The 27,054-nt window shown below is 37.8% G+C and overlaps 1 protein-coding gene across 7 annotated transcripts in view; it reads left to right on the top strand.

Annotated features, from left to right (window-relative positions):
• Window positions 1-23,403, top strand: part of LOC103729463 (protocadherin-15) — a 1,150,197-nt gene extending 1,126,794 nt beyond the window's left edge. For 6 of the 7 annotated variants that reach the window (XM_029560656.1, XM_029560654.1, XM_029560663.1 and 3 more), the window contains 4 exons: window positions 6,725-7,030; window positions 7,730-7,954; window positions 19,326-19,442; window positions 22,639-23,403. In XM_029560656.1, coding sequence (XP_029416516.1) covers window positions 6,725-7,030; window positions 7,730-7,954; window positions 19,326-19,442; window positions 22,639-22,674 — 684 coding nt within the window. In that variant the 3' untranslated portion in view covers window positions 22,675-23,403. Of the gene's footprint in view, window positions 1-6,724; window positions 7,031-7,729; window positions 7,955-19,325; window positions 19,644-22,638 lie in introns of those variants that run through there. The other variant, XM_029560653.1, reaches the window with a different exon arrangement.
• The last annotated feature ends 3,651 nt before the right edge of the window (window positions 23,404-27,054 follow it).

Below are 27,054 nucleotides of genomic sequence, written 5' to 3'. Positions count from 1 at the left end.
AAGGTATCACTGTAGTGATTGTAAGACAAATCTTAAACATTTGAACACAAACCACACATTTGTTTTCCAAATCACTATGAAATTAAAAAGCAACTAGGACTTCTTGAAATGATTTTTCCCAGTCAGGACAAAGTAAGCATTCTGTTCCTTCTAATAAAAGTCTCTTTTATTTCTGTTTTCTATCTTTAAGTTATATAAAATTTCCTTGTAAAATTCACTTGTTATACTAAAATTGCTCTGTTAACTGGTGAGCTTCATGTATGATTTCTTAGGTGGAGCAACACTAAAATCCCCAGAGAATCTTTGAAATAACAGTGTTATTAAAACCAGATTAAACATCACCCCAAGGAAAATAGACTCTATAAATAGATAAAAATAGGTTCGTGTTATATATGTAAACATTTCAGAATACAATCTAGCCTTGTAAATAAACTTCTAAGTAGATATCATAAAACACAGTAGCAATATGCATAAACAGTACTTTGACTGATTGCTACATGTAACCAAAGTGTGTTGCTAATTTTATACAAACCCTACAAGAGGCAATGAGATAAATACACAACCCTAAAGCCAGTTTGCACATAAAGGACAAAAGCTTAGAGTGAGTGGATCAATCACTCAGTTTGGAAAAGATCTGCTCTTATAACCTAGAACTCAAATTCTTCAGAACTCATTGGTTCACTTCCCTATAGTCCTGGGTACTGAGAATTTAGAGTTCCGTATGAGGTGAAAACTGTTCACTATGTTTATGGTTTTGGAGATTTTGAAGTCACTGTGCTGGCTTCCTTTTATCTAGTAAATTTACTTACTTTTATTCAATAATAAAGATTATACATTTATTCAGAGAGAAGAAAAATTTACCCTCATTTTGAGTCATTAAATTGTTGCCTTTTGCACTAATTATCATAGCTCTCAAGAAATCTCAGCTTCTATAGAGTTAAAGTTAGCAACTATTTTATAATTTTTGAAGTTTCTGGATAAGCTTTTAAAAGGTATTTGCAAAAATAAGTCCATTAAAGATGCTCTGCTCAATGTCTCCATACGACCTCCTTCAGGGCTCCTTCTAAGGTTCCCTCTCTGAAGTGAGAAAGGAGGCCATGACCCCTGGAATTGTTATAAAGGACAAGCAAAAACAGGGGAAAGCTCTTTCTCAACTTCAATCTGGATTAATTCGGTGCTACATGGTAGTTCACACCTTCATAATAGCTATATTTTATTTTTGTATTCTCAATTCTTTGCTTATAGCTGAAGTATATACAGCTACTCTCCAAATAATTCGAGTATAATTCTAGAAGTACTTGAATGGAAATAATTATGACAAATATGTGGGTAATCTACCTGTCAGTGGCAGGCTACACTCATCTAGCTTTCTTTTTGGGGTTTTATCTCAGCATATTCCACCCACAGAAATATTCTGATGGTGACTAGTGCCTCTATTTCCAGTGCTCAAGAGACTGAGGCAGGCATGGCTCATATTCAAGGCCAGTTTGGGATGCCAAGTGTGTCCTGAGTAGCCTGAGCTATGGTGTAAGAGCTTGTCTCAAGAAACCGAAGGAAGAAAAGAAGAAACCACCCCTGAGATCTGCAGGTCTGGCAGACCCCTGTGTAGGATCCCTAGTACTGGACTTCTCCTTTCACTAATAGGGAAGTTTGTGTGTGAAGCACTCCAAGGATAATAAGCAAAAGTAACAGTAATGAAAAGGAGGACGAGAAAACCATTTAAGAACTATAATTGCTTACTCTGTCTATAGGTAGCTTACTACAAAAGTGAGCATACAATTTTTCAAAACATCTTTGTTCATTAATGTCTACACAGCCACTGGCCTCTCTTCATTAATTGATTTATTTTAAATGCTCTAATTTTGATTTTAGTAATTTAAATGTGTTTTTTGCTTTTATGGCAAATATCTAAAGCTCTCTCCAGTCTTTATTCTAGTTTTTAAGGCTATGACTATAGATGATCCTCCAATTTCCCAACAATATGCATCCACAAATAAGTAACCACAAATCAAACTTTGTAGTAAGACATACATTATAAGACACGTTAACTATAGACAGATGATTATAAAGTTGCAGCTAGTATTGTTTGTTGCTTTGATGTAGTACAAGAAGAGAGGTGTGATTTTTCTTATTAACAATTTTAATTAACTTTTAATTGATTTGTAAGAAGATGAATGAGTCCATTACAGAGCATTTTGAGATGCTTGAATAGATATTAAACATTGATGCAAACTTCTCAGCAGCACTGCTGATAACGTGGAACTCTGTGTTTGACTTTCTTCAGTACCTCAACATGTAATACTAAGTAAGTGAATCTACCTTGTCTGCTAGCTCTTGTCGTGGGAATCACAACTTTATTCATCGCCCCCAAGTCACCAGGAGATAAGAAAGGAAGGGAAGGCTCTGTGCTCACACATATTCGGGTCCTTTTGTCTCTATTATCTGCTTATTTGAGCAACTTTAATATCTTCAGAGCTAATTCCTGTCAAAGATACAGTCTTTTAATTGATAAGCATCAAATGTATTTCCTTCTGCGGTGACTAGCTATTCCGTGAGCCAAGTGGGAGTAGATAAGCAAAGGTATGTATGTCTGTATGTGTACTTAACATATTTACTACATTTTAGTTCCAGTCTACCTGGTCAATATCTAATTCAATGTTTTCTTTCAACAAACCATTTCATAATAAACAAATTGCTATATATTTGCAAAAAAATTGATTAAATCTAGGGACCTTGAAAATATGATATTGCTCTGATTGTCAAAGTAATCCCAGAATTCTCACATAAGCTCTTAAAGAGGAACAGGGCTGCTGCAGGGTGGAAAGAGGAGGAAGAATGACTAAGAAAATTGCAACAAGTATTTCACTAACTCAACAAACTTATAGGTGGAGGAAAAAGCTCAGAAGCCTGGTGAAATGGGTGGGGCTGGAAGCTGGATGGATGTCATGTGGTACCTATCAAGGAAGTAGAGATTTCAGGATCACCAAATCACACAGCCTAGTTCAGTTGGTAGCTTCAGTACATTCCTCAGAGCCTGCAGGAAGTAGCACAGCCTGGGTTGCACCCTGATTTTAGGGCAAAACCCACACTGAGCATGTTACCTGCAGAGCTTTATATAATGATCTTGTTTGCAGAAACTGACAAGTATATCATAGATTATTATTTCAGCAACAGAATATTAGAACAGATAGTTTCTCTACTGTGAAAGATTGACTTATGAGTTTTCAGGTTTATGATGGAAAAAAAAACAACAGGTATCCAGTACAAAATAAATCTTGAACATTGATGAAATGTGCAGTGATCATGTCATAAGATGCTGAAACTTCAGGTCCCTGTCAGTTATGCCATCGTGAGTGTAAACTACCCATTTAGCACAGCGTTGTATGTCCCTAGGCTGAAAGGCTCAGCAGGTTAAGGATAGTAAATATATTTGTGACTTAAAATTTTCAATTCTTACTATTTTTCCAGAACATTCCATGTTAGGTTATATCTGCCCAGATATATCTGAAAATTGTAGTTGAGACATCAGGTAAAGAGCTGGACGTACAAAAAACACCTGCTCCATACCTTTCCCTTCACATACTGCCCATGTACACAACCACATACACACATGAATACACAGCCAGACCCATTAAATTGAATCATTCTGCCATAATAAGCCTTGAATTATATGGATGAGCACAGAAATTTTGAGGAGGAATCATTTAAATTACTGAAAGTATGAATGGTTGGGTTTTCCCCCTTTTAACTGAATTTTTTCAAATTTCATAATATTCTTGATCATATTTAGATATATATATATAATGGCTGAGAGAGTCTAATTTGTGTCCCGAAATGTCCTTCAGTTAGGGTTCATCTGCTAGAGTCTGGTTATCCTATCAAAAGCCACACACTTAAGAGACAATTCTCACTTTCTCAGTAGTCATCAGTTTCCAATACTGCCTCAGGTAGGGTTAAGGTCTTACTCACTGCCTCACATTTTCACTGGGATTTTGTCTGGCTTAACTACATGGCACTTGAGCATGCTGTCACCATTGCTGAGTTCCTATGAGTAACTTCCCAGCTCTGTGCAACTCTGCTTCCTTGTGATCATCTATCATCTCTGATTTTTACAATCTTTCCACCAAGTCTTCCACAATGATCCCTGAGTCTTCAGAGGCAGAAATTTGAAACAGGTGTCAAGTTCTGTGATAATCACGCTGCAGTCTCTGATTCGCTGCATGTTCGCCAGTTGTGTGTTATTCATCATCTGCTGCATAAGGAAGCTTCTCTGATGAGAGTTGAGAGATGCATTAATCTGTGGTTATAACAATAAGTTATTAGGTATGGCTTTAATACTAAATCTCTATAGCAGAAAAATAGAATAATAGTTTTAGGCACTCCTTTATGACTTGTGGCCTGTTTAACCACATGTTCCTAGGCCTGATACCAGTGTCAGGTATGGGCCCCATCATATGAAGAAGACCGTAAATTCATTTAGAAAGTCATTGGTGGGGCTGGAGAGATGGCTCAGCAGTTAAGAGCACTGACTGCTCTTGCAGAGGACCCGGGTTCAATTCCCAGCACACACATAGCACCTACAAACCATCCTTAACTACAGTTCCAGGGGAATACCACACCCTCTTCTGACCTCTGCTGAATTGCGTGACACTGGTGAACTCACATACATGCAGGCAATACACTCATACACATAAAATAAAAATAATAAATAAAAAAGAAAATGATTGGTTACTTCCATACTATTTATGCTATTATTGCATCAGAAATTATATCTTGTCAGACCAATTGTTATTGAATCACACATGATTCACAGTTGGGTAAAGTTAATGGCTGTCTTAGTTTGCCCTCAATTGATGTGATAAAAACACTGACCAAAACCAACTTGGAGAGGAAAGGGTATATTTGACTTACAGCACAATCCATCATCAAGGGAAGCCAAGGTAAGAATTCAGGGCAGGACCTGGAGCATGGACCATGGAGGATAATTGCTTACCGGCTTGCTTTCCTGGCCAGAATGCAGACTGCTTTCTTCTGCAGTGCAGGACTACCTGCACAGGGGGGGCACCACCCACGATGGGCTGGGCCCTCACACATCACTCAACAGTCATGAAAGTGTGCCACAGACATGGCCACAGGCCAATCCAATGAAGACAGTTCTGTTGGGGTTTTGCTTTGCTAGCCTATGGTGTCTGTTAAAGACAATGTGCCCCTATTGTAAGGTAACACCTTTGACTCTACTTTCCATATATATATATATATATTCTGCTATAGTGGTAGGTTTCCAAATGGCTTTTTCTGAGACCTTTCTATTAGTTATCTTTCCCCATACTTCATTCTCTACCCTACCCTCCCATTCCCCACTCCAAGTGAACAACTGGTTTAAGTATCCAGAAATGGAAAATATGATTGAAGGTATGGTTTGTTTTACTTCTGAAATGATGGATAGAATGCCTGTTGTCTCCACTAAGGTGACCGGCACAACTGCTCTGTCAACAATTCTGAGACAATCCAGGCAAAATATTTTCACAAATGAAAATATTTCCCAGTAACTCTTCAGTTCTCTGACTAATTTTTTTTCCTTCTTCAGACATTAATTCTTCCATTTTTCCTCAGGATTAAGTCTCAAGAGATGCAAACCTCCAGAGGGCATCTGTATTTGGCTAGTCTAGGGGACAGATCCTCCTCAAGTGTCAGACATATGACTCATGGAAGGAACATTTTGATGGAAAATCACTACATGCCCTACAATTAGAATTGTTGGAACTATATAAATTCATATGTGCTTAAATTTGTAGGGCATGTAGTGATTTTACAATTATTGTAAAATATTTGATTTTTTAAAGTAGGCTTAATTTCAAACCCTGCTTTTTTCTTTTTAAATATTTTATTTGCTAGTTTTGTTTTATATGTATGAGTGTATTGCCTGCTTGTATGTAAATGCACCTATGTCATGCAGTTCCCAGGGTGGTCAGAAGAGAACATCTGATCTCCTGGAACTGAAGTTACAGACGGCTATTAGTTGCCATGTGAGTGTTGGAACTTGAACCCAGGTCCTCTGCAAGAGCATCTCTTAAGTGTGGAGCCATTCCTCCAGTGCATTTCCATTTGTCCTTTTAATTTAACATTTATTAACCTCATAAACATCTATTATAGTTTCATATATGAGGTATTATACTATGATCTCAAAGTATTGATTTATTGTGTAACTATAGCTGAGATAATTTCCATAAGCCATGTGATCTCACTTGCAAAATGGGGCCAAATATATTAATGCATTAAGAGCATCATAAGAGTTAAATAATGTAAATATGTATTGTGCCCAAAGATATTTCATTATAAAATGGTTACATAAATTTATTGAGAAAACAAATCTCAAATTGTTAGAAAATTATGAAATTAATTACAACTATGCAATATTTTTCTTGAAATTCAAAATCCACTGTAGAAATATTACATAAAATTCTGACATTTTTATAATACTTCTTCTCTCTTACACAATACATGCTGTATTGCTAATGGAATCATCATGTTCACTTTCAATGAGTCTACCAAGTAATTATAGCTTATTTCTTTTTGAAATTTTGACTGTGCCTCGTATCTTCATTATCTCTCTAGTTCTCTCCTTGCAGAAAAATAAAAGAATATTTGGTTATAAAACTTCCATACATTATGTGCAACACAGGTCAGAAACTGCTATGTGAATTCTGGTGTTTCTTTCCTTTAGGCAACAGACCCTGATGCTGGAATAAACGGGCAAGTGCACTACAGTCTGGGGAACTTCAACAGCCTGTTCCGAATCACATCCAATGGAAGCATTTACACAGCCGTGAAGCTGAACAGGGAAGTCAAGGACCACTATGAACTGGTTGTCGTGGCAACGGATGGAGCTGTGCACCCTCGACACTCAACTCTGACACTATACATCAAGGTTTTGGACATTGATGATAACAGTCCTGTTTTTACCAATTCAACATATACTGTCATTGTTGAAGAGAATCTGCCAGCTGGGACCACTTTTCTTCAGATAGAGGTATGTGGAAAAGCATTAATTCTGTGAAATCTGCAAAACTCATCTTCTCATCTAGACTCTAATCCAGAGCACTTTTCAGATGACACGTTTTCCCCCTTTATATTGTTTTATTTATACCATTTCTCTTTAAATCCAAGGACAAGATTTACATCTTGATTTGTTTTACCTCTTCACAGTAGCTTCCACATAATGAAGGCACAACAGGTGTTAGTAAAAGGCAGTTTTAATAGAGTGACCTTGAGGAATGCATCTTGAGAACCTTCTGGGAATGAACTGTTTCTTACGATTCTTTAGTTTTCTTCTCAGAATTTAAAACCTGGTTGTGGAAATGGCTCCACAATTATTTTATTAAGTTATTTTTATGTTCATTATTTTATGTTAATATTTTCACCTTAACTAAATCAACAGATAATAAGAAATAATGTGACAGTAATTTCTTTACTGTCATATGATTCTTTAATTAGTGAGTGTTCAGGTAAAATAGATAAAGAAAATTAGCAATGGCCAAACATCCTGGATATTCCCTCTTCCTTTCTCCATCTCTCCATTTCCTTTCTCTCATAAATGTAAGATTACATGTCTTTTTCTTATCATGGAATCCACACATTCCTATGCATTTATGCATGTCCACCAGCCCTTACTCTTCCATGGGTATCGCCTCTGATGTAATGTAACTACTCTTCTGTTAACTTGTCTCAGGCCAAAGATGTTGACCTTGGAGCAAATGTGTCATATCGGATAAGAAGCCCTGAAGTAAAGCATTTTTTTGTACTACATCCATTTACGGGAGAACTGTCCCTTCTAAGGAGTTTGGATTATGAGGCATTTCCAGACCAGGAGGCAAGCATCACTTTCCTGGTAGAAGCCTTTGATATTTATGGAACAATGCCACCAGGCATTGCAACTGTCACAGTGATTGTGAAGGTGAGGAACCTGGGTGACTGTCCTCCTCTCTTGACTATCCTCCTCTCCCTGTGTGTCATGGTGATACTGAAGATTTGAAACCTGGTTACTGCCTTCCTCTTTTAACATAACCATTCTGTTGCTAAAACCTACCACATATTTTGGACAGCTCATAATAATTCAGTCTTTCAGAGCAATGATATAGATTTATTAATGTGAAGTATTTATGAACGCTTGTGAAACGTAAATCTGAAGGAGGCTGTGCTGGATAGCTTTGGTGTCAACTTGACACAGCTGGGTTGAAGGAGCCTCAATTGGGGAATTTCCTTCATTGGACTGGCCTGTGGCCATATCCATGGGGCATCTTCTTGATTGTTGAATGATGTGGGAGGGCCCAGCCCATGGTGGGTGGTGCCACCCCTGGGAGGGTGGGCCTGTGTTGCATAAGAAAGCAGGCTGAGCAGGGACCAGGGGAGCAAGCCAGTAAGCATTGTTCCTCCATGGCCTGTGCTCCAGCTCCTGCCTCCAGGTTCCTGCCCTGAGTTCCTACCTTGGGCTCCTGGATGAACTGTGACCCAAGAGATGTAAGACAAATAAACCCTTTCCTCCCCAAGTTGGTATTGGTCAGAGTGTTTTGTCACAGCAATGAAGAAACAAACTAGGACAGAGGCATTAAACATGTTTGAAAACAGGCTGCTAGTCATCCACATACTGTGACTGTGGTCAAATCAAAACTTCACTTAGAATCATGTAGTCCAAAGTCCACAGCATCATGGATATTAATATACTATAAACTTTTCACTGAAAAGAGAAGTCATGTGCTGTATGGCTGGTAAAGAGTTCTTTAGCCCCAAAATGAATTAATTTAGTCAGCAAATTCAAGAGTTTAGGACAGAAAGCTCTGTCAAGACAGGTGGGATTAATGTTTGGTTCTGGCCCAACCATTTCAAACTCTCTGATGTTGGGAATTTTGCTCTCCTCTCTAGATTGGTCTAATTAACTACCACGCTCTGTGGCAGATGACAGTCTGAGAGAACAAGGCATTCTTATCCCTCTTAGAGTTATATATACCTTCAAACCAGATGCAAGGAGATGTCATGCAAGCTAATTGGGCATCAGGTGTCAGTGAGTGTGAGGTCATGGAGCCCCTTCTTTACAGGTCAGATTCTGGGGCTCTTCCATAGAGTATCATTTTTCCATGCCACCATTCTGGAAAAGCACACGTGTGAATCTTACAACAGATGTCTCAGCATCATATACAGAAACTTACTTTAGTGCCAAATCCACACATAAGGATCTTTGAGCTAATTCTCTAAATGTGTGTGGCAGTAAAAATGACTTTGAGCTGGTCATGGTGGCACAAGCCTTTATTCCCAGGACTTGGGAGGCAGAGGCAGGTAGATCTCTGTGAGTTCAAGGCCAGCTTGGTCTACATAGTGAGTTCCAGGACAGCAGGGTCTACATGGAGACCTGTCTCAAAAAGACCAAAAAAAAAATGACTTTGAATAACAATTCTTTTCTAAGATGACATAAAGTTTAAAGTATTTTCCACAATCACAGTATGCTTAGAAGCATTTTGTTTCCGTCATGGAATAGCCTGGAAACATTGGGTGGTTTTGTTTTGTTTTTCCTTCTGATTCTCAAATAAGTTTTGATGTTTGAAAAGATAAAGCCTGTCAAAGACAGACATCCACACAGAAAGAAGAGATGGGTGGGGGAGAGAGAGAGAGAGAGAGAGAGAGAGAGAGAGAGAGAGAGAGACAAAACACTATCAGTCCCCTCTGTTCTTAGATACCTTAAATCTTTCTAGGCATTCCATCAGGATCTGGGTTCCTTCATATTAGTGGCTAACATGGCCACATGGCTGTTGCACTTTGGGATTCTTACCCTATGCAGTGCTTCTGTTTAGGAAATACAAAACTCTACTTCAGAGAGTGAAATTGTTTTTCAGTGGTACATTTTCTTTGGAAACAAGAAATAACTACAAAAATCTTTTCTTGTATAACCTACTTTTCTGATGTCACTTCTCTCTGAGACAATCATTCTTTGTGCATTAGTACCTTTGGAAAGGGTCAAAGAACACAATATAACCAACAAATCTTTGGGTTTCAATTTGTAGTTTTAAAATGTCGTTTGTCATGTAATTGTGCTGTGGAAATTAGATATTTAGAAGTATGGTCGCAAAAGTGTCTGTGGAACATTATACTGTTGGCAAATATTCTGTCAGATGTTAGTTTGTTATAGCTGCCAGGCATAGTGGTGCACACGTATAATCCTAGCGTTTAGGAAATAAAGGAAGGAGGATTACCCTAAGTACAATACCAGACTGGTCTATATAGTGAGTTCTAGGGCTACACAGAGATAGCCTCTCAAAGAATTGTCATGGTTGGCAGGCTGGGTTAAAAAGTATAGGTGGGAGTGGTTGAAATGGATAAGCTACAAGTTTCTGGACCAGATAAAAATACAGGGACTCTTAGCTTGGTCTATCCTTTGCTACCTAAATATTATAGAATTGAATGCTGAACTATTAAAAATACTGATGTATGACAATAAAAAGATGACTTGTTATTTGATGGTGTTCTTCCTGTTTTCCCCACATTCAAAAATAGATTATCAAATAAAATTGCATAACCTATTGGTATGGATGGTCATAGACAATTGGGAGCTGGGTTGGCTGCTCTGGGCTTAGGTCGGAATCATTGGTTTGGATTGTATTCATGGAGGAAATCAGTAAAGTCAAACTGAGTCCAAATGTATCACCTAAAAATAAATCAAGGGGACTGGCGGGATGGTCCAGCAGTTAAGAGCACTTGTTGCTGTTGCTAAGGACCTGGGTTCAGTTCCCAGTACCTACATGATGGCTAAAAAAAAACTGTCCTTAACTCCAGTTCCAGGCGATTCAATGCCCTCATCTGACCTTTGTGGGCATTGCACAACATTGGAAGGGTGTACTTACATACATTCAGGCAATATACTCATACATATAAAATAAAATAAAATAAAAAATAAGATTTTTAATATGTTTTAAAAATAAATCAAGATGTGATCTTAAGACTCATTTTCTGTCTAGACACAAGCCTTTTGAAAAGCTGCTCATCCTTGAGTTTGCTCCTTTCTTTGAACACAGGATCTGCCCTTGGACACAAAGCAGCATCTGTGAGGGATCCACTCACCCTGGGCTTTTCCTGCATCAGAAATGAGAGGATGGTAGGCTCATTTCTGCTGCCTCAGTTCTTTAGAGAAGTCTAGGATTCCTGTGGACAAGGCTGGCTGACCCGTGTAATTTAAAATTTAAAGGAAAACTTCTTCAATGTTTAATTCTACACATGTTCAAGATCACTGCTTAGTCCCTTTTGGTTTATATAACTATAGTAAATTTTCAGGAAATAGTCACCAAGACAGACATTTGCTTATTTTTTTCTGGTAACTCCAGGTAAGATACATAAATTGAAACTCTCTTTCACACCACTGAATTCAACAAAATATTTCCATTGTTTCAAAAGGGCACCTAGAGTACAATTATGATCTCTCCCCAAATGCATATCTCCCCAGACTTGCAGACTTGCAACTTTGGGTATGCTTCTAGCAGCATTGACAAGCTATTTTTGTTGACAACATAATTGCAAGGCATTTGCCAAAGAGATTGGTACCCAAAACAGTCACGGCAGAGAAAGTTCCTGAAAGAGCTTTCTTTGAAACATAATTTCTTTTGTAAAGAAGAAGGAAAAGAGAAATGATCAAGTGTTTAGTAACTAGTTCATTAAATATTTTAAAGATCGGCGAATGGGAAAATTAGAAAGTACTTGGAAAGTAAATATTTCCACATAATGAATAAAATGTGTTTATCACAAGCACTTGTAAAAAAAAACTTTTGTAGAATCAAGTTTCAGCATTCTAAAACAAAATCATTTATCACAAAGCTTACATCTTTGTTATAATTTTACGGGCATTGACAGTCTTTTTATGTGCCTTTCTTGACTTTCTACAGTAGTTAGACTTGGAAATAGTAAATTTTATACTGTGAGAAAATATTCAAACAATAAAAACAAAATTCTAAACAATTTCAAAAGTAAGATCTAGTGTGAAATCTAGCCTCACAAAAAGTTGTAATGTAAATCAGTTCTTATGATCTCAGATTTGACGTAATCATAGGATATAAACAGAGGAGAAAGGTCTATGCCATGGTGAATTAGAAAGAGTGTATACCAGAAAGGCTGACCTTATCTGTACATTCATGGAAGCACCCAGCATTAAAAGGATTAGTGAAGACAGACAGACGACAAGTTTCTTCATTGGTTTCAATTTTATTAGAAGAGTTGCAGTAGTAGCAGCAGTGGATGGGTGCACTTCTGTGAAAGGAAGAAACTTGGTTCACCTTTAGCTGTGTGTGCCTGTATTAGAGTGTACCATGCAGCACAGGATGTAATGGACAGAGGCTCCAAAATTAATCTTCCAAAAAGGCTCAGATTGTGATAATGGGTCCTGGAAGAAGAAATTTGTATTTTAATCTTTCAAGGGAAATTTCCAGAAGAAAATGTTCTAATGCCTTAGATTATAAACAAGAAAGTAGCTTTCCTAGTTGGAAGCTTTATATCCTGGACCAAGAAAGCATTTACAAAGCCATGGGGACCAGAGGAGCTGCCAAGAGCCACTAATGCTCATCAAGGAGGTGCTGGTGTGTCCTGGTGTTGATTGTCCATAAGAGCCATGGCTTGTGGAGGCAGCCCAGACACAAAGGACAGAAGCTCTGTACATTTAAGGACTTACAGCATCTGTCTTTTTCCTGTCTAGATGGAGGAATTTAAATCAAAGATGATTGTAGAGAATTAGCTAATAGAAATATGGCTGGGTTCTTAGAAATGACTGGCTATTTCCAGGGCTGTTTTCCTAAAGAAAAAAATTGCTCTGGACTGTGGCTTTCAGTTGTCTCCACTCCTTCACTCTGTGTCATATTGTTACTAGTATTCTTTCTAATGAGTACAATATCAAGTTTAGGAAGGCGAACACACAAGGATATATGCTTGGGGATGAGTTAGGTAGTTTTAGACATCTTTGTGTTCTGTTAGTCAAGAGTATTAAGACTAAGAGGAAGCATGTTGCATTTCTGCCTTGTTCTTTTTATTGTGAATATGTGTTCAACTTTCTGCATATTGAATTATCAGGAGTCATTTCTGCATTCCATAAGAGCTCAATAAGTGCTGTCCAATTTCTGCAGTGACTATGAGAGTTGGGCTTTCTTTTTGATTCCATAGACCATAATGCGGTGGGAATTGGACATGACTAGAGGCTATTTGCCAAATATCCTGAATAATACAATTATCATTCTTGGTAACTACTTTTATTTTGTTGTAAATTTTCTTATTTTCTAATAAAAATAACCTAGAGAAAACAAAAAAAAATAGATACACACAAAAGTTGAAATTAGTCTTCTGGACTGAAACAATCCTATACATCTCTTCTACAGCTCCCCTAATAGCACCTATTAGTCTCTAGAAGTCTTCAGAGAGTATCTTATTCACATATATGATACAGCCCTTTAACTTTCACTGATTAACATCTTCACTTCTTATTAATGAAACTCTTGTCACAACCTATAGACTGTGACCCCCCTTCAAGTGGGAGAGAAGGGTGCTGACAAGATCCATTTATACAAGTGTCTACTAAGACCTTGTCACAAGTTCCTCTAGGTTCTGTTGTCATGGATACATCCCAGCCATACTCTGAGAGCCATATGCCCTGAGAGGCTGCCTGGCACACACTGTGTTCTTTTCTTCTTATGCTGGTATCTCCAATGAATGCACAGAAACTTTGATAACAGACAATCAGTTTTACAAAAAATAGAGACTTTCAATTTCAAAATCTTAGTTGACTCTGAGTAATATGTCATAATGCAGGAGTTTCTCAAGATATAATGTCTCGTGTGTGTGCACATGCACACACACACCACAAACAACTTACGGAAACATGGGCTACATAAGAGTAAGTCATTTCTACACTGTAGGTTTCATATACTGCTACTAATGATTGTGAAACCTAAGAGAAGAAAATGTAATTTTTTGTACTGATAAAGAATATTTGGTCCTATTTGTAAATCCTCTTACAGAACTAATGTCCCAGAGAAGGCTATTTGAGAAAACCATCTAAGGTTTTAGAGACAATCTGTAGTGTTGAATGTTGAATGGATTGTTTTAAATGTTAAAGTTTGGGGCTGGAGAGATGGCTCAGCAGTTAAGAACACTGACTGTTCTTGCAGAAGATCCAGATTCAAATCCTAGCACCCACACAGAATCTAACAACTTTCTGTAACTCCAGTTCCAAGGGATCCGATAGCCTCTTCTGTCCTCTGTGGGCATTGCATGACATGGGGGCACTTACCTATATGCAGGCGTAACACTCATATACATAAAATAAAAATAATAAAAAATTTAAATGTTAAAATTTAACTTCTAACTCTTCACTGTTTTACAAATAAACTATAAAATTTTTCAATGTTTTAAAAATCTTTAGGTTATCGAGACAAAGCTATAGTAATGAGTTGGAAGAAGGTTTAAAAATTTTAAAAACTGGTGTTGAAAAGAGGTGTTTTAAACAATACCTATGGGTTTATTTTAATGAAAATCCTTTCAAGTCATCTTTTCTAGAATGTTCTGGTGGCTTTATGATTCCCTGTCTTTGCCTCCAAATATCATGCTAAAGGCTTTAGGATCTGACTCACCAAATTTCAATTGTGTCTATATCCCTTATTAACTCCTTAAACATGAGCAATGTAAGGTCTCCAAACTTCAATTTCCTTATATTTACAACATCATAATGACTGTTGGTCTATAATATTATGTTTGAAGTTTCAGTGCTCCCAAATTTTATTGGCGAGGGTTTGGTACCCAGCATAGCAGTGTTTGGAAGAGGGACCTTGAGAGGTGATTGGATCCCAGAGGCCTGACCTCATGAAGGGATCAATCTAATGATGAATTCATAGAGAAAGGATTTGGGGAGGGTCTTTATGATGACCACACCTCTGTCTTTGTTTCCTGGTCATCAGAAGCTGCTTTGATCCACTATGCACATCAAACATGACTGGAACCCTAAATAAAATTTTCCTTCTTTAAGCTGATTCTCTTAGATATTTTGTCACAGCAAGAAGTTTACATGCTCAGAAACACACCACACACACAAACACACACACACACACACACACACACACTCAAACACATACAATCTGACACTTACTCTTAAACAAATTTAGGCAGCAAGGAAATAATCTTCCAGGAAAGATTCTGATTTTCTGAAAATAGTAAATTACAAGAAAAACTAATTTCTATTTGAGAGACTCATGAAAAGCAGGAAAAAACATTATCAGAAGACTAATTCTATAAGAAACAGCTAACAGATGGTGTCTGGTCATGGCAGGGAACCAACTGTATACTGTTTGAGAAGAGCAGATGCCAGCTCTATAGGCCCCAAGGGTTTTGGAGGGTTAGGGTGGCTGGACAGCTCAACACAGTTAGCACTAGAGCCTGACAGCTGGGCAGATACACATACACTGTTCCATCCACTGCCCCATGGTATTGTGCCTCTTCATTGAACATCAGAACTGAAGGAGATGGAGGCCAGCATCTTCATCCATGAATTCTGGAAAAAAAATCACATTTTTATCTCTCTTTTTTCTTATTATTTTTGTTTAGATTTTCAACTTGTCATTAATTTACAGACTTAGCAGTAAGCTCCCAGCATCTTGATATGCTGTTCAAATCATTCCTTAAATCTACTTTTTGGTCCGAGTTAAAAGCATTGTGTGATTATTTTCGACTTTAATTTAGAGCATAAATAGATGAAACTCATATTTTCATCCAGCTATCTAACAACAACTTGAGGTGCAGTTTTATTGGCTGGAAGCATGTAAACAAATTGTGAGCATCACTGATTGAAAAACAAACTAGTAGGAGATGCCTGGCAGGCAATGCCTGGTACTGTTCTGTTGAAAACCCTGTAATACTGGAACAGTCTTTTGAAACATAAAAAATAATTTAATTTGGATCAACAAATATAACCACAGGAAGCAAACTATTTTAGTTTTAATGATAAAATTAACTATAGGCTAGAGGAAGCAATGCTTCCTTTTGCCAACACTACCCCCTAGTGGAGTAAAAGCAGTAGGAACATGCCTGGCTTGGGAGGGTTGAACTTTTTAATTTACTGCATAAAAGAACATTTGCACAGAAGCAGATTTATGTGCATTTTCTTTGATGTCCCTGAAGCATAATTATAATGAACTATTGATTATGCACATCAGCATTGTAATTCAGTAACCGGTCTCATCTGAAATAGTGTATTGTGGAAGAATGCTGGGCCACTTGCCACACTTCTCAGCAGCAGTAGAGATTGTAAAATTCAAACATGCACAGCATGCTCTCAAGTAAAGACTTGTACATTATAACTGAACTGATATGTTCTTCACTCAATCAATGACAAGCAAAATAATGAGGAAGAAAAGCAATCTTTTAATGATTATCAGTTATTATAGTCTCAGGTTTATGTGTAATCAGTTTATGAGGATGGGTTTTCAAGACACTGTGATTCACATAAGTAAATCTAGAAAATACTTTTTCAGCAGAAAAAAACAGTCTTTGTATTCAAGAGTATCAACAACTGTATTGATGTAATTGTAAATCATACCTTCCCTTAAGAATCAAATTTCCTAGAAACTACACTGTTGTGTTAAGGTTTTATGTTTCCCTCGGCCAGGGGGTCAGGGAATACTTGAAGAAAATATGCAGAAACACGTTAAGTTTATCAAGCTTTGAAAATCCATGCAATTAAAAGTGATATTGGATGCTTTCTTTAAAAACTTCAGAAGTTAGAATTTAAGGGTGCACATGTATTTCCACTCTTTAATCACAAGTCACACCCACTGAATTGAAGGCTTCTCTTGAACGAGCAGTAAAATGTGTATGAAAACCTTTCTAGATTTCCTTCTTCCTGGATCACCAGGTCAATACCTCCACACCCCTCTTTATAGACAGCTGGCAATTCTAAGTTCATTTACTTGTTCAGTTCTACATTTCATAATTCATAAAGGACGTCTTTTTACAGAAGATGTAGAGAATACCATTTGTCTAAAGGGAATGGTGTCTTTTATTTTTAAAATTTTCTTACCATTTGAGATTTCTTTCTAATTAATGTCTACAAATTATTAATATCACAACTTAGATGTCTGCTCTACTGTACACCTGAAAGTAAACTTGGTTTGGTTGTTAGAGTTAGTCATCTGACCTTTCTGCGTCAAGAGGAGTTGAAAATTGGTTAATTTGTGCTTCTGATTTTAACTGGTTAGAAAAAATGTGTCTGGGCAAATATCTAAGATATGCAGAGTATTTTATCTTTTTCATTTAATATAAAATGAAAAAGGTTGCCTTGGATAGGAAGAACAGATAGTTAACAAATTGTTAATTGTGCCTAAATATGTTTGACCTGAAGTACCCTAAACATTGCAGAGTGCAGTGATTATTCAAAAAGACAACCATTATAGCAAATATTGATTCAGAAAAAAAGATGTGCAATTCTTCTTAGATAATAAGATGGCCTAGAAAAATATTCTTCCTCTCAGAGGACTTGATTTACTGTCTTGGACTCTGACAGATGATTAATCAGTTTAGATAGTCATTAACCTGTCTACATCATTGTCTTCACTGTTCCAGTGTCAGTCAGTGACATTCTTACAGGGATATCTTTTTCCTGCATCAACTCAGTATCCAATAGACTCCAGTGAAGAGTTACAAATATGAGAGTGACTTAATAAATATTTACTTAATTATTATGCATTACAAAAGAGTAAAAATGAATTCAGATGCATATAAATTGCTTTGAAAATCTTAAGTAAATTAACATTGATTTCTGTCTGTAAGCATATATAATTTTAAATACTGTATTTGCAGTGTGCTTCAGGATAGAATTCTTTTTATTATTTTACATTTTTAAGAAAGAAAAAAAATCAAATATTTCACAGTTATATTCATACCATTTTATTAAGTATGCAAGGTAATTCACAGTTACTACAGAAACAGAGAACTTTTTAAAGGCAACAACAAAATAAACAGTAGAATGCCATCTTTTATCCTCTCCTCTGATGTAGCTTTATAAGAAATCATATTTAGAACAGAGGGGCTGGTAACACAGCTCAGCTTGCAGAATGCTTGACTTGCAAGTACAAAGACCTGAGTGGTTCCCAGAATCCACATAACAAAGCTGGACATCATCAATAGCAAAGGCTATCGTTATGCAAAAATAGTGGTGGGAAATGAGCTGGCATGGTACTGAATGCTTTTTATCACCACTCTCAGGAGGCAGAGGCAGGTAGTCTCTGTGAGACCATGGCCAGCCTCATCTCCATAGTGAGTTCTAGGCCCACTGGGGCTGCAGGGAGACCCTGTCTCAAAAGAACTAAAAAAAAGGGGGGGGGGCGGGAATAAAGTTAATTTCAAAAGAAGTAACAGTGTAAAAAGCATTCAATTTGCTCAAATCTCCACAGACATCAGAGAAAATGCTTGACACCACATACCAAGTACAGAGACATGACTTGTTCTTTAATGGTGTGAGTGGCACCTTGTTTCAATCATCCGGAAACATCCCTGGGTCTTCAGCTGTCACTGAACACTCAGCTCTGACCTCAAGAGAAGCTACCAGAGACAAGTGTCAAATTTTCCAACCTGTTCCTTAGTACCTGCTTACTCAGGTGTCTGAACACTGCTGAGGCATATCCCCAGCTGGCTGTCACCTGCCATGTCTTACCATCCTCCTCCCCCCATTTGCATCTGTGAGTCTTGATGCTCTAACTCCAGGACTCTGCATGCCCAGCACCACACACACACACACACACACACACACACACACACACACACACACACGAGCTGGGCATGGTATCATGCACTTGATGTCCTAGAGGTGGAAATGCAGAGATAGAGATAGGTATATCTCTGTGACTGGCTGTCTAGCCAGCCTAGCCTACTTGGAAGTTCCAGGCTAGCAAATAACCCTGCATATGAGCACACACATACACACACATGAACTTGTACCTGTAAACCCCCACCACACACAAAAATCAAATGTTCTTATTTTTCAAAAGTTAGAATTCTATATCATAGCTCTCAAAATGCCTTAGAGAAATTTTCAAGCATCACTTCAATCTCAAAAAGGTGTAACTTGGGGATATCCTTCATTTGATAGAGCACATATTGGCCATCTCCTCTGGCATGCCAAGTTGAAGAGTGGTAAAGGAACTGAGAGGCAGGCAGGCTGACAGTGGTAGATGGGTTGCATGACATGAAGAGCCAAACCAACTTGGGAATGGTATCCTCTGCCTTTAGCTATAGCACTAAGCTCTCAACTCTGTTTACAGGATATGAATGACTACCCGCCAGTGTTCAGCAAACACATCTACAAGGGGATGGTGGCTCCAGATGCAGTCAAGGGTACACCCATCACCACCGTTTATGCTGAAGATGCAGACCCTCCTGTAAGTAGAAGACACTGATTGATGCTCTGAGTTTCATGAGGAAGTCAAGACAGCAGAGTGGTCCTGAGGGTCCCTCCTTTCCTTCCATGTGATTTTGCTTATGGCATCCACAGCTGCAGGCTATATTTAAGTGACTATTGTTGAACTTAGAAAACTGAGGGCTGGGCCTGGAGAGATGGCTCAGCGGTTAAGAACACTGACTGTTCTTGCAGAAGATCCGGGTTTGAATCCCAGCACCCGCATGGCAGCTAACAACTGTCCATAACCCCAGTCCCAGGGGATCTGAGGGCCTCTTCTGACAGCCAGCATTGCATGACATGGGTGCACTTACCTACATGAAGGCATACACTCATACACATAAAATAAAAATAAGATATTTTAAAAAGGAAGCTAAGGATAAGCCTTTTTTAAAGTTAGAATTCAACTTTTCACTATCAACTGATCTATTACTGATCTAACGGTCTACACTTGGAATCACTGTTATGCGGAGTCTTTACGTAAGAGTGACTGCTGAAGTTCGTGTGGAAAGGTTTTATACTTAGGTATTTTCCATTTTATTCACTCATGACTATTTTCTTAGGAAACTACATCCACATATAGTTTAGAACTGATACGGAATATGTATTTGGCTCTTTTCAAACATTTAGAAGATTCTTTTTTAATCATATAGAACTTTACATCTTTTGAAACATATCAAATTGCCATCCAAGAAGAGAGGGATCTCAACTAAAATATTATTATAGTATAAGCAATGTAAAATTTCTAATGTTTTTTATTACATTTAATGTAACATAAAAAGTAATATCAGTATAAAAATGTTCTATATAATTCCAATAATGCTTTATAATTTTCTTTGCTATCCTAAAAACTGAACGTTGAAGATTTAAAATTCTTTTTTTTTCTCTTTTGGTCTTTTTAAAAAAATATTTTATTTATTATTTCTATTTTATGTGTATGACTGTATTGCCGGCATGTATGTGAGTGAACCCATGTTGTGCAATGCCGCAGAGGTCAGATGAGGGCTTTGGATTCCCCTGGAACTGGAGTTATGGACGGTTCATAGTGGCCATGTGGGTGCTGGTAATTGAACCTAGGCCCTCTGCAAGAGCAATTAGTGCTCTTAACCACTGAGCCATCTCTCCAGCCCCCTTTTTGGTCCTTTTGAGAAAGGATCTCCCTGTAGCCCCAGCTGACCTGGAACTTGCTATGCAGACCAGGCTGGCCTTGAAATAACTCACAGAGATCTGCCTGCCCCTGCCTCCTGAGTTCTCGGATTAAAGGCATGTGCCACCATGCCCAGCTGAAGATTTAAATTCTTACTTTGAACTCATGCAATATGTCAATGCTTGATTGATTACAAAAAATATAAATCCACATATTAAATGAACTCATCAAAAAGAAAAATTAAAACTCTGAATCACATAAGTAATTAAAAAAATTATTTTCTATTGCTAATATAGTGTTTCTGAAATGCTTCTCATTTAATAAAATGCTAATGGCAACCATAACTCAATCATGACAAGCCATATAAAGTCTATTGCACCTATAACATCTGGAAAAAGAATAATTTTAACTCTGAAAGCAATGACCTTTGGCTCGGGAGTCCCATGCCTTGAGTGTATTAAAATTTCTTTGAAACTGACTTATCATATCTTGGAAAACAAGACAAGACAAACAAATTTCATTGCCTTGAACACTGCAACTATGAGAATGTGAAGCTGGACCGTTCTTAAGTGACCTGTGGCAGATAAAGCAAATATGCTGAAATTAGAAATAGGCCTTCACTTTGATGCATGTTTGAGCTCCAGCTGCATACAGTCCATTGGGCCACACAGTGTCTACTGTTGAGAAGTTGACAGACTGGGTGGAGCTACAAAACAACGAGAGCACAATGGAGGGGCTGGGGCTCGAAGTCCTGTGCAGACAGCAATTGCTCACTTTGCTTTTGCCTTCTGTGACTTAGGCGCTTGACTGCTGTTCAGGCCACATGCACCCATGTGAGTGAGGACATTGTCTTGATCTCTTGTCCGCTCTATAAAGTTAACTTATCTAGAAAATACATGGAGGGAAGCCATTGCTATCACACCTGAAGCGCTTCCAAAAAATTGTACCAGGTTCACATTTCTTCTGAGTAGGTTTTAGTTTTGCATTCTTAGTACTGTAGTAATTGTTTTGAACATCAAATGTATGACGTTGACTTTTCAGTGAGTAAAAGGTGGGTTCAAATCCCTCCATTGGAATGCCCAGTGTGCTGGTATCAGTATAAGTTTTTCAGATTCAGATTCCATTTGTTTGTTTTTGTTTTGTTTTGAGACAGGGTCTCCCTGTAGGCCCAGCTGGTCTGGAATTCACTATGTAGACCAGGCTGGCCTTAATCTCACGGACATCTGCTTGCCTCTGCCTCCCATGTGCTGGGATTAAAAGTGTGTACCACCATGCCAGGCTCAGTTTCCATTCTTGAAACATTAACAATAGTTCATAACTATTATTCAGAGTTTAGCTTTTGAATCTTTCTTCAGATTTGTTCCCATGAATTAGGATAATTATAATTTGACTGCATCCAAACCAGTGCAAAATAACAGGCCAATTCTAGGGAAAATTTCAGAAGACAAATACTACATGCATAATTTAAAAATACTATACTTTTTATTCTTATATCTTTATGTTAGTATCATAAAAACAGAAAAAAGTATTTTTCACATAAGCTTGTCCAGTGTTTTCTTCTCTACTATTATTATAAAATTTCATTTATTAGGTAATAATTTCATACCCTATATGGCTCCTATATATACTCCAGTACTTGTGACTGTTAATATATGTTACCACACTGAATGTTTTTTCACGCTGTCTCTTCTAAAGCAAAATGCAAGATCTTTAAGGGCAGAAAACACACTCCATAGTTTATATTCCCACATCTAAGTTAGTACATAGTATTCAGAAATGAAACACTGAATAATTGAGCAGATTCATAAATAAATGTTTTTTGTATATCCTTTAGTATTGAAAAATTTTAAAGATCCTCAGAAATTTGGTTATATATGAGTCTAAGAAAATTTGATAATATGTCCAAGCCTCAGTTTGGTCTTTCAGGGGCTAAGAAGTTAAGATATGATGCATAGTTATACTTAGCACAGCTTCAACTTCTCCTCTGTTAAATATTACTGCTGTATTCAAAAATAACAATTTTCATTTCTAGAGACTGATTGCACCTTTTCCAAGACATCCTGTTTAATGGGATGAAGTAAAAACCACCATTTTACAACATAAAGTAACCAGAACAAAACCCTTTGAAGTATCAAATGTAGATGAATGAAGTCTGAATGCGCAAGAGAACATAGTTTCTGAGTATAAATTTAAAATTATAAAATGTATGTTGTGCAGAATGAAGGCGGTCTGGAGGGATAGCAATCTTCTGGGAATCCAAAACTCTGGGCTTTTCTCTTCCACTTTGCACTTGTGATACGGCTGGCGTTATGTGTTCTCACAGAAGTGAGGGGATGATGGACTGCTGGGTATGCACACTGCTGGCCCTTCTGCTTACCAGCTCATCACTTCAGACTTTCAAAAACCAAAACTGCAAGTGTGATTTTAATGTGCATATCCTGGTTCTTTCTGAGCTACAAGTTAAACTCTGTCCCATAAAAGTTCTGTTTGTGGGCAGTTAAATGCTTGTTAGAAGTATCCTCTTTCAACAGATAGCCAAGGAATAATTGTGTTAAATTAGTGAAGTTCACTGTTTACTTGTTTCTAAGAAGTGCAGCTGAGGAACCCATAAGGCTCATCGTCTCTGCTTCTCTCCTTCCCTGTACTTTAGGAATCAATAAGATTCTTGTTATGTAAGGTATTAATTAGAAAATGTTTAATATTAGCAACTGGTAAACTTATTTTCAAATAAATATACGATAAAGAATTATGTCACTATTTAAGACTTCATTCCAGGCTTTGTTATTGATTGATGAAATAAAACCCACCATGAGAAAGACCATAAGTTTTCAATAGTAAATGACTTAAAATCGATTCATAAGTAGCAAGCATTCTTACTTTCTTAGATGGTAATATGAGACCCCAGTTGTGTCTGTGAAACATTCCACTTCCTTCGATTGAGATGCCGGCACCTGGCCTTCTCAGGTCAGAGAAGACAGCAGGGAGTCATTTGTGAATTCATATACAGGGTTTCTTAACAGTCATCTCCATCACCTGTGCTGATGTCTAGAGTGGGAAAAAGAAGGCCATTCATTTTATGTTCTATGATGTATACTTCATATTTTATTAAGTTTTCACAATGTCACCAGGAATGTCAGCTGGTTGTGGTCCTGTGAGAAAGCTTATCTCTCTCAGTTATCAATCTATACCCAGTGAGTACAAAAGCACCAGAGGGGTGATCTTCATTTAACTCCCTACATGTTTACTCTGTGTAGAGTAATGCTATTCAGAGCCACAAATGTTTTAAAAGTGTGTTTTAATCTCCAGATAATGAAGTTCCTCTGTTTCATTCTTTGGCATCGTCACTGATGTACTTTTCATCACTTGTCATATATCAGCCCGTGTTGTCACACTGCATTGATTTTGGTTTTTGCCAGTGATGTTGCAAGAACTCCAGCTAAGATCCACAGTATTATGACTTCTGACCACACAGCCTGTGGAGTAAGCACATTTCCTGGGTTCCTCCCTTAATGTCAAAGCTGAATAGGGAGATATTCAGGAACTATTTTCACCGTGAATAGCAGCTTATGAGCACTGAAGTGATGTGACCCCAGCCCAAGTCCCTTTGGTCTCAAAAACTAAATTAGAACGAAATTGCACCATGAAATAGTGGCCACTAGAAAATGACAGTGGGTTATAATTAGATTTGAAAGCAAAAGTGAGAACAAAGAAAAGGTTTTATGAGAGTTTGACATATGTAATATGTCATAAAACATAAGTAATAAGACCAATTAAACGGTTACTATTTCATGAGATCGATACTGTACGTTTTCAGATGTATATATTACTCTTCTAATTTAGAAACTGTCAAGCTTACCAAGGTTGAGGGCATATCTCTCCCCTCCCCCCTACTCTTAAATGAAAACATAAAAAGTTTTCTTGTTTAAACCTTTATAGAAGTATCACCCCATGATATATCAATAATAAATAGCAGCCATGTCCTCTGGTAGAAATCAACCTTTCGGGATCAAGTTGGCAGTTCAAGGTAGGTTTTCAAAGGCACTGGGTACAAAACAGTGCTTTCTCTTTGCAATTTATCCATAGGCTCCCATTAAGTATTAATCAATATGCTTTAATCTAGATATCTTGACAGGAAATGGGATAAAATCCTCTGGAAATATACTTTAGCTTTATATGCCCAGGATTCTTGGTCTTAACCATCAGTTAGTGTAGGCACTGGCAATGTGGTTCTTTTGTTATTCACTTTGTAGCTTCTAAGTAGGTATCAGAGAATGGAAAGATAGATGTATTTTGATCCTACTAATGTATTTTGATCCTACTTGGGGCAGGAAGTTTTTAAAAATATAGGGATCCATTTGACTTCTGATAAAAACAATTGGCAGAGGAAATATGTTCAACATTACAAAGTCCAAAGCACTCATGAGGCATCAGGGTAACAGGGGATGAAGAAATGGGTACATAACTTCTTTCAGATTCATTGACACTAATGTTCCGTAAAGTACATTTCTTTTTTAAAAAAAATTTACAAAAACTTTATTGAGGATTTCATACATGCATATAAAGTGTTTTGATCAAATTCATGCCTACTCCCTCCCATCCAACATTCCCCCTTCCAAAGAGGTAACCCTAAAATCTTTTAAGGATTAGATACAAGCTCCTAAATACTTTTGACATTTTGACATTTTTGGCCTTTGGAACAGAATGTGCTGCTAACAGGCCCAAGGACATTTTGACTTTTAGCCCAGAAGGACAGGGTCTTTTTGAGACAGGGTCTCTCTGTAGCCCCAGCTGGCCTGGAACTCATTATGTTGACCAAACTGGCCTTGAATTCACAGAGATCTGCCTGCTTCTGCCTCCCAACTGCTGGGGTTAAAGGTATGCACCACCATGTCCAGCTTGTTTTGTTGTTTTGAGACAGGGTCTTCCTATGTATCTTTGGCTGACCTGGAACTATGTAGACCAGACTAACCTTGAATTCAGAGATCTACTTGCCTCTCTCTCCCAAGAACTGAGATTAAAGGCGTGTGCCACCATGCCCAGCTTTTTTTTTGCTTTTCTGAGGTAGGATCTCATGTAGCCCAGGTTGGCCTTGAACTCCTGATTCCTCTGACTCTATTTCCTAACTACTTGGATTACAGGTATGCACCACCTGGCTTTCAAGTCGTTCCTTCCAAGGGAAAAATGTCTTTGTAAGATTCAGTAGTATCAGGGCAGGCAAGATGGCTCAGGGGTAAAGGTGCTTGCTACAAGGCTGATGACCTGAGTTCAGTTTCTAGGACCCACATGGTGGAAGGACAAAACTGACTCCTCCAAGTTGTCCTCTGACTTCCACATGTATGCTGTGGTACATGTATCTACACAACACACACACACACACAATTGCATTGGGGGGGCAGAGGCAGGTAGATATCCGAGTTGGAGGCCACCCTAATCTACATAGTGAGTTCCAGGCTAGCCAAGGTTACATAGTAAGCCCTGTCTCAAAACAACAAAAATCCCTCAATACCTTTTGTTGCTTTCTACTTTTTTTTGTAAGTCTCAACTGTTTACTATTAAAGAAAAGAAATAAACATTAAAATTTTCATGTTTCCTAGCTTCAGAATGTCAAACTTAAAGAGCTAAATATAAGAAAAAAATCAGTCAAGAAACTACCAAAGGACAAGCTTGAGAAGCTCCAAGTCAAGAAAGTAAGATGAACAAGCATGATTTTGTTTCATGATACTCAAAAGAGTTTCTATGAGAAATGCCTGAGCTGAGGGCTGAAGAGTGGGCCAGAGCAAAACACCAGGCAGGAGAAGGAGGTCTTGAAATTTTGTAGATCCCTGAGTCTCAAAAACCAAAATGTAACCACTTTTCAGGGCACTAGAAATGTAGATCTGAGTCTCAACATGAGGCTGGCAGCTCAGGAAGACAGCAGTGGGATATTTATGTTATTGTTTCTCTCTGTCTCTGTCCTCTGTGTGTGTGTGTGCGTGCACGCATATGTGCATATGTGTGAGCTATGTGTGTTCAGGTGCTTGCAGAGGGCAGAAGAGGGTGTTGGGCCACCTACAGCTGGAGTTAGCGGTGGTTGTGAGCCACCAGAAGTGGATGCTGTGACCTGAACAGCAAGTCCTTTGGAAGAGTGTAGCAAGCACTCGCAATCACTGAACCATCTCTACAGCTCCCAGAAGTCTTGCATTATGAAAAGAAAAATGAGGTTTTAAGGCAGCACGGCAGGATCTCAAGTGACCAGTTCTGGTCCAGGTTCAGCCCTTAGTTATATTAGTCAATTTTTAGTAAAGGAAGTTGAGATGTGTTCATTGTTACATTTATAACCTAGCAATGTGATCAAGGACTGTGTCTTTGATATCTTGAGGGGTTATGCTTCCTTGTATCAAACATATTTTTTCAAGAAATTTTGAAACAAATAATAGTAAGGAAAATGTTTCTTACAACATTAAAAGTT

Source organism: Nannospalax galili, unplaced genomic scaffold (genome assembly GCF_000622305.1).
Source record: "Nannospalax galili isolate Female #2095 unplaced genomic scaffold, S.galili_v1.0 scaffold70, whole genome shotgun sequence".
NCBI lineage: Eukaryota > Metazoa > Chordata > Mammalia > Rodentia > Spalacidae > Nannospalax > Nannospalax galili.
Note: the sequence above shows the minus strand (reverse complement) of the source record. Positions and strands in the feature narration are given on the sequence as shown.